The sequence below is a fragment of the Syzygium oleosum genome, unplaced genomic scaffold (assembly GCF_021117445.2).
Source record: "Syzygium oleosum isolate NSW1041296 unplaced genomic scaffold, Sole_v2.1 Sole_v2.01, whole genome shotgun sequence".
In the NCBI taxonomy this organism is placed as follows: Eukaryota; Viridiplantae; Streptophyta; class Magnoliopsida; order Myrtales; family Myrtaceae; genus Syzygium; species Syzygium oleosum.
In genome coordinates, this window is record NW_026607485.1 from 35574075 (window position 1) to 35582640 (window position 8566).

The 8566-nt window shown below is 40.0% G+C and overlaps 1 protein-coding gene across 1 annotated transcript; it reads right to left on the bottom strand.

Annotated features, from left to right (window-relative positions):
• Window positions 1–4747: 4747 nt before the first annotated feature.
• Window positions 4748–7835, bottom strand: LOC115686065 (LEAF RUST 10 DISEASE-RESISTANCE LOCUS RECEPTOR-LIKE PROTEIN KINASE-like 2.5). The gene is made up of 3 exons (XM_056309156.1): window positions 6922–7835; window positions 6087–6187; window positions 4748–5965 (listed from the first exon to the last, which is right to left on the bottom strand). The coding sequence occupies exons 1-3, from the start codon at window positions 7743–7745 to the stop codon at window positions 4794–4796; spliced, it is 2097 nt and encodes a 698-aa protein (XP_056165131.1). The 5' UTR covers window positions 7746–7835; the 3' UTR covers window positions 4748–4793.
• Between the last annotated feature and the right edge of the window lie 731 nt (window positions 7836–8566).

Here is an 8566-nt window from a genome sequence, read left to right on the forward strand (position 1 = left end):
AATTACAGTGGATGAGAGGGAGGGAGCACCTTCGCTGGAGAAAGAGCAGCGATCGAGAGTGGGAAATGCGCTCGCGCGGAGCAAGCGAAGACTGGGCAAGGAACAATTTGCTTCAGCAGCGGGAGAGGAGAAGCAAGCGGAAGAACCCTAATCGCGATTTAATCTGGGGATTTTTTGCATTTTTTACCCAATTGCAGATTTTGGACAAAATAACCCCCATTTCGGTCGCCGGAAAAAGTCGGAAATTTTCCATAATTTTAATAAATTTAATAAATTTAGTATTTTATTTTTTTAAATCTAATTTTAATTTTTTATTTTACCTTTATTTTTGGCTGGCGGCTAAAGCCGGCGACAGCGGCTTGTAGTTGACATTTGGCCGTAGGCAAGGACAAGCTCGCCAATCTTGCGAGGCCTCAACCTTGGCGAGCCTCGACCTCGCCTCGTCAAGCCGGGCGAGGCGAGGCTCGCCCCGGCCCGAGCGAGGCGAGCCTCGCCGGCGAGGCCTCGGGCGCCGGAATTGGGCGAGCTCAGCCTCGCTAGATCGGTGAGGTCAAGCTCGCCTAAGGCCGGCGAGGCCGAGCTCGCCCAATTTCGGCATCCCGGCTATGGCCGGCGGAGGAAGAGAAAAAAAAAAAAAAAAGGAAAAGGAAAAAAAAAGAAAAAAATAAAATAATCTTGATTTAAAAAAATATATAGTTTTATGAAAAGGGGGTGGGTGGGTTCAAAATGGGTTCCACACTCAATCCATTAAAACTCATTTGTGATAGGCTTAAAACTTTAAGATCAATTTAAGATAGACTCTTCAAAGTTGTATTGACCTATTTATTTTTAAATAGGTCATATATGGGTTTTAAGATCCATTTAATAGGTCTACTAGCCTCTCCACGCTCGATGGGACCCAGTCCTTATTTGAGATTAAATATTAAGCAATGAAGTCGGATTTTAGCAGAAAATCTCATGAAAAGTATCTTAATTTATTGCACGGATGCCAAAGATCTAGACAAACATTATTAGCGTGAACAAATTTTCATAATTTTTTAATGTTTCATTAATTTGAAAATTTGACCCCACTTGGGGTCCTTAATTGAAATTTTCCCTTACTAAAATTGTCCGCGACGTCTAGATTTATGATTTTCAACCAAAATTAGCCAAAAAGATTACTTTGACAAATTGCCAAAAGGTTTAGGATTAAATTGGTTAAATTAAAAGGTTTAGATTTGAATTGGCACAAGTAGTCTAATACAATAGATTTATGACTTTTTTTGCTAATTTTCCATACGTTATTGTATTTTAGGGCTCTTTCTTTGTTACCTATTTCATAAGTGTCCTCTGTTCTTTTCCAGAGCCAATGCGTGACTGACAAGATGAAAATTGACTTTAAAATCTGCATGACCAAGAGTTACCATCATCATCAGTCGCACCCCCAGAACTAAACACTACAAAAAGAAATGATCTCCTAATCACTAGAGTCGTGTTAAAACAGAGGTATTGTGTCCAGATATCATGAATAAATAGCATCTTTCTCTCTTCCTTCCTGATTCTGATGACAGTTTGAACAGAGCAAAGTCCCAAACTTATTGAAAGAACTCAATCTCCCAGAGATGATGCTCAATATCTATAAACTTCACATTTGATGATTTGTGTCCGGTGACCTTGCGTTGCTACAGCAGATGGTTCGGAGACATGTTTCGGCTGGTCTTTCTATTAAGATATATGCTATAAACACGATATCATAAGCAAATCACTGGGAAGGTTAGCTTGTAAAGTTCATTTATCGTTTGGCCGAGAATGTCGTTCCATCAAGTTTAGATAAACTCTCAAGTGGCCTTTGTAGAGAAATGTTTTCCTCGCGGCTCACTGACAAATTGGAAATTTTAATCGATATGAGTAAACGGTCAGGATGAGCAATGACAGTAAAAAGCACTTAGGTAGTTCTTCGCCTGTTACTACGCTAACCGTCGAAAATGTCGAATCACCATCAATTTAACACTGTCTTTACTCGAACAGCTACAGAACTGTTTAAGAAAACACAAGGAACAGGAAGAGAATCCCAAAGCTCTAGGTATGGTATGACCAGGAAAATCCCGCGAGAGCCGATTTTTGTCGACAGAGCTGATGTGAAAGTGTTGCAGAATTGAAGAATAAGTAGAGGATTCTTCGTGTCTAGCGCTGTAAGCTTGCTGGATATGGAGCAAAACTAAGGGATCTCGCATAGAGTTTGTACCTGTATTTACGACATTGTGACGGAGGAAGTTCAAGACGACGCAGAGCAATCTGTGCCATATGACCTCAACTTAAGTGCATTGCCGTGTCAATAATCAGTTCCTCCGTAAGCGGAATTGATATGCAATTTACGCCCAAATTGTTCTTTACTCACCTTTCATTTGGGGACATTTCTCGATGAATCTCTTCCAGCTCCTCGAGCCTCTTACCGGGGGCACTTCTAAGTGAGGCCATCTGTTTATGACTGTTTGCTTCTGGAAGTCGGTTTTTGTAGACCTTGCAGTTCAGCCTACGAATTTTGCCGTCCATTGGACGGGTCCGGTTGTCGTACTTTGAACACTTCGTTATGTGAGGTTTCAATTGTTCTCGCCTTCCTTTCATGGTGCAGCAGAGCAACATTAGTCGAAGGTACTGGAAGAGGCAGCTCCACAGCCTCCTGTCAAAACGAATGGTCTTTCTCATCAGGATGATTATCCAGTGAGCGTGACGAACTAAGGGAATAAGTAAGAAACTCGATTCTTGAGATGTTTCCGTGTCTCGTTTCTCCGAGACAAATTTTTTTTTGGGTACATCTTCTATTATTTCGTTTACTTTTTCTCTACCGCGTCGAACATAGTACCTACTCTGGTGATTAGCTTAACTATTCATCTCAATCTGAAAGCTACTTACCTACTTGATAGGTAAATTACCTGCTTGTGCACACTATTTTACTTGGCGAATTCTGTCATCTGCACTAGTTTAAATACATGCATCGTTCGAGAGTGCAAGTGCCTCTGTCAGCTTCCGGCATGAGGCACGGCGTAACTATTTATTTGCCTCGTCAAGTCTTGCTTCAGAAGACATGAATACTCTTTTGATAGGAAGTGTATGTTCAGATGATCATAATTGCTACCATTGGCAGAACACACTGCCGATAACAACATGGTAGACGCGGTGTGCATTCTAGTCGAACAACTTCGTTTCAACTTCAAGTTTGTGATGCTAACTGTGCTCGCGCTTGTGGTTTAAATATGATGATGAGCAGAGCTGAACCTGAAATGCTATCTGCCATTCCTCTCGGCTTTGTCGGATCAGAAGAGGTGGCAGGGTCCGCTCCACATCTCGTACCCGGCGGTAATCTTGCTTGTCCTTCACTGGAAGCACAAGGAATGAGAATGAATGCTGCATTAGAGGCTGCGCATATGCCAATTTCGCAAGTTCCGAACCTCATCGCAGGTGGCCACCAGGCCGCGAACTTCAGGGGACGTTTCCGACCATCGACTTTAATGGCTCGAAGCTTGAGCCACTTGGATTCTAACCCTGTCTTTACTTTCTCTGAAGGGTGTTCATGATATTTAACGCTGTTTAGCTTGATATTCTGCGTCATCGCTCTTACTTGGTTTGGAATTCTACTGGTGAATCTCTTCCTGTATACTTGCATAGACACGGTGGTCTTGTTCCTTGAACATCGATGAGGCCCGGCGATGGCTGGCGGAGGGAAAAGGAGAAAAAGAAAAAAGAAAGAAAAGCAGAGAAAAGGGGGAAAAAAAAGCAAAGAAGGAAAAGAGAAGAAAAGAAAAGAATAAAAAATTCGAAAAATACTTATTAAAAATTGTCCACATCGGCGCCGGCCATACCACGTAAGACGGTCAGCATCCACGTCAGCGATTTCCGGCCAAAATTGACCGGATAGACTCGATTGACATAAAAAATAAAAGGGTTTAGGACTCAATTGGCCAAGATGCAATAGATTTAGGACATTTTTGGATAATTTTTCCCTCTAATAGTTAAAATATATTCCACATTCAAATAAATCACTTATCGTGATCAACACTATTAGGCTAATTCCACTCTACAATGTCATGGTTATGTTAGTCAATCTCCCAATTACTTACTTTGTCTTAGTCAACATCCTGTAGACTCATAAAAACAAATTCCAGCACGGTCTTCTGACAACACAAATTGAGGGGTGCGCGACATCACGTATTCAATTTCCATTGATCGAGAAGGCAAAATAGTCAGCCTACTCTGTCTTCTTCCTCTGTAAAGGTTTGGTTTGGCATATTAATTGTCAGCATACTTTCATAGACACGGTGGTCTTGTTCCTCGAACATCGATGAGGCTCGGCCATGGCCCGCAGAGGGAAAAAGAGAAAAAGAAAAAAGAAAGAAAAGAAGAGAAAAGGAAAAAGGAAAGAAAAAAATAAAGAAACAAAAGACAAGAAAAGAAAAAAAAATAAAAAAATAAAAAATTCTAAAAAATATTAAAAAAATAAAAAAAGCAAGTCAACATCCTGTAGACTTAAAAAAACAAATTCCAGCACGATCTTCTGACCATATAAATTGAGGGTTGCGCGGCATCATGTATTTAATTGCCATTGATAGAAAAGGCAAAATAGTTAGCCTACTCTGTCTTTCTTCTTTGATAATGAATGTTTGTCATTTAGAAAATGGCCATGAGGAGTCTACTAGAAAACACTAGTGCTATATGGAAAAACATGTAAAAGCTTCACGGATTACATTGTGAATGATGTGATACATGTTGATAGTACTATTTATATATTGCATTTCATTTCTACAAGAGGAGAACAATCACACAATACATGATTTCGTAAACTCACTGTCCTGGTGAAGTTGGTAATTGCCAGAAATTACCGGAGCACTTGACGAAGATGAGATTGTTTCAAGTTCTATCTCCGCGTCAACATCATCATCCGGCGTCCTGCTCGGATACAAAAGCGGTTTCGGAGGCAGTTGCAGTTTATCCACATCTCCTTCAAGCATATCGAGGACTTTGTTCATCGATGGCCGATCATTAGGGCTCAATTGTATACACCATAGTGCAACGATTATCATCTTCCTTGTTGTTTCTCTTTCCTCTTCTATGACATCTACTATTTCAACCTCCTTTTCTTTGCTGAGTTGATCATAAACCCACAAAGGAAAGTAAATTTGACTTGAACGCTCTGCATGTGCATTTAGATTTCTCCTTCTACCAGCCATTTCCATCAACAACATCCCAAAACTATAAACATCGGCTTTATAAGAAACGCCACCAATGTCCCTATAAAACAGCTCAGGTGCCATATATCCCAAGGTTCCTCTTGCTGCAGTTAACGATACTATGCTGTAACCGGTGGGATAAAGTCTTGCAAGTCCAAAGTCAGAAATTTTTGGAATGAAACTTCGATCTAGGAGAATGTTGTGAGGCTTGATGTCAAAATGTAGAATTTGCATATCACATCCCCGATGCAGATACTCTATCCCTCTAGCTATGCCAAGAGAGATCTCATGCATTTTCTTATAATCAAGAGGATCATCACCACCCTTAAAGGAAATGTGTTTATCCAAAGATCCGTTCGGCATGAAATCATAGACAAGAGCTTGTTTGGAGTAATCGAAGCAAAAACCAACAAGTTGCACCACATTAACGTGGTGGATCCTTCCAGTTGTGGCCACTTCGCTTATAAAATCTTGGCCGTTAGATTTTGGTTTGTTCAAAATCTTAACCGCAACTTCATTGCCACTTCTAAGGATTCCTCTGTACACGGAACCATATCCACCCTCGCCTAACTTGTATTTGAAATTTTTTGTGATCTTCTTGATATCCGAGTAAGAGTACCTTATGGGCAAAAAGTTATTCTGAGCTCGTAGGAATTCTTCGATGTTTGCGTCGATCGCTTGATGCCTTCTCTTCCACTTATAGATTAGAAGTATCAATACACATGGAGCTCCGAGTATGAATTTTGCTGCTAGGAAGTGGCCTGCGGAGAAAATTGGCCTTTGATTAGCATAGTGTCATAATTTTGATACACATACAATTTTTTTTTGTCAGAGTGCTGCTTGAGAGCTTCACAGGCGTGAGGAGAAAAGGACTAGTCATACCCAAGACAGAGGAGAGATCCATTGCTGCCTTTAGCGCAACATTAAGCGCGATATGCCACCTCGATTTATCTGTAGATAGCAAGAGAATTCGACAGAGATTACTAAAAATGATTAATTAAGATTAATGACCAATTAACGAAAAATTAGATCCATCGTTTTAGCAATTAAATAGTCAAAGTAATTTACGTTAAGCTATAACCCAAGTGAAAGATAAATTTATACAACCACTGCAAAGTGCGAAGACACAATTCTGTTCATTGAAATTTGCAAGTGGACAAGTCTAGAATAAAAGAAGAGTGAATGAGGTTCACTTTCCTAGATAGCGCTCAGATTCAACTTTATTCTATTCACTCATGGAATCCATGTCAACGTAACGTGATTTTTTCTCTCGAAGAAATACGATTTTGCTTTTTTTCCCCTAAATGTACCAAATGATTCATAAGTTCCTTAATCACTCACGCATTGTTAATTGACTACCATCATATCATATCAAACAAATTTTCCCCAAACAAAATATAAAGGAATAGTGTAGAATCCAGAAATGCTCCATGGTTGTAAAATATAAAAGAGCAATGCACGCCAAATCTACTAAAAAATCTGAATAAACTTTTTCAACTGACGTGGCAATTTTTTCTATTGGGCATTAAAGAAACTAATGACTCAATATATCAAACATACGTATTACAATATCCAATTGAAAAATGCCACAGCACTCAGTAAGTAAATTTTGATAACGTCGTTCAGTAGAGCTAGCATTTAAGAAAATGATGGGGATGAAGAAGAAGAAAGGAAGGAAGGAAGGATGGAAGGAAGAAAAGCTTCGGGGAAAGTCCGCTTACAGGTGTCATAGTAGTGCCTGCACCACTCCCTTCGGTGTCTGAAGAATAAGAAGCAAGAAGGGATTGAACTTAATGTCGAGAGGCCTACTTCCCCATAGGAGAGATTGAAGCCCTCGGCCATCATGTTGCGGAGGTCCTTGTATGTTAAGCTTGCGGGATTATAGCGATCCTTTTCCCACCCCGGGATATAATCCGATGCGTATGTCATCATGGTTATGGTGCAAAAATCCTTGATGTCCCATACTTGTAGATCAGACCCAGCGTATGAGTAGACCTTCATCTGGGAAAACTTAGGAGGCGCGTCGGCAGAGTATGCTCCCTCAATACATGGTTCAGTATCGACATACAAAGTAGAAGCAACGGGCTGTGAGCACTTCATGAAGGCCACGGACACTGTCTGGTGCTCAAAACTAGCATAGTATGGATCATATATACTGAAGTTGGAGCGCGCCAATGTGTAACGAGGGAGGGATGAGCAATTATCCTTTTGCAATCCATCGTCAACCACTGTGATATCACCGCCGAATATATCTTCGCCGTCATAGAAACTATAGTAAATCGATTTCACATAATATCGGCCGGCGTACAAATATAGAATGGTGCGGTTATTTTCACAGACTAGCTCATACTTAGAGAGGCCGCAGCCTTTTGAGTCGCCTTTCAATCGAAAGGGATAGCTTATGTTACGGACCTCGCCGCAAGATGAAGCGGCGCATAAGTGATTCTTTTTTGCACTGCAGCTCATTCCCAGTAGTAGCAGAATATGCGATATGAGAAGTAAAACACGGAACATACTTGTGAAGCTCAGAGACTTGATCATCTCTCTATCGGTTGATCTGATGCAATGAAAGTGTTTACTAATTGGTAATGCGATGGAGGCTCAGTAATATAAATGAAAAGAGTTGGGAGTCGTCGGTCATCGAAATGTCCAAGTCAACCAATAAAACAAAGCCTAGCGAAGAAAAAGTATGGCCCGGCTAAAACACGGTATCGGAATTAGTTATGGATAGCTTTCACATTAATTAGGAATGAAACTTCTCTGCAGTTTCCAGATTTGACTTTTCTTGGCAAATTGATTCTCGAATCAGATTTGAATCAATTTATCCCACTAAAACAAAAAAAAAACTGAATCGACATCCTTTCAAGTGAGGCATCTGGCGTTCTATTTTATTTTCAAAGCCAATATTTCTTAGGTGTCGCTTCGTTAAATTGTGAAGACGAACAGGAAAAAGATGATGTATTTCATCGTCTAAGGTTTTTCATTTTTGACGGAAAAACAAAATTGGTAACAAAGATAAACTAATAACGGGAATATTAACTTGTATAATGTCACTTTTGGCAAAAATAAAAGGAAAAATAAGGAGTAAGTGCTTCTTGGATGGTGTAACACGTTATGAAAGAAAGAAAGCAATACGATAATTTATAGCAATGGACCGACGCATCTCGATTAAAACCTTACTAACTCCGTCGTTGATCATCACATGCAAAGACGATAGATGCAATATTCGAGTTCACAAGAATGAAGCGATGTTTACTTATTCACCATCAACTTCAATATTACAATCACTCTTTCTGTAATTGTGCTATATCTATGAATAATACCGTCATCTCTTTCCCATAATAGAATCATTTAATGAATGA

Bases quoted from the DNA above. Each gene is read 5' to 3' on its own strand.
- LOC115686065 (XM_056309156.1), bottom strand. From the start codon at position 7,745: ATGATCAAGTCTCTGAGCTTCACAAGTATGTTCCGTGTTTTACTTCTC. The intron at 6,188-6,921 runs GCGGACTTTCCC...AATCATTTTTAG, and splicing joins CACTACTATGACACCTGTAA to TAATCTCTGTCGAATTCTCT. The intron at 5,966-6,086 runs GTATGACTAGTC...TTTTCTCCGCAG, and splicing joins GGATCTCTCCTCTGTCTTGG to GCCACTTCCTAGCAGCAAAA.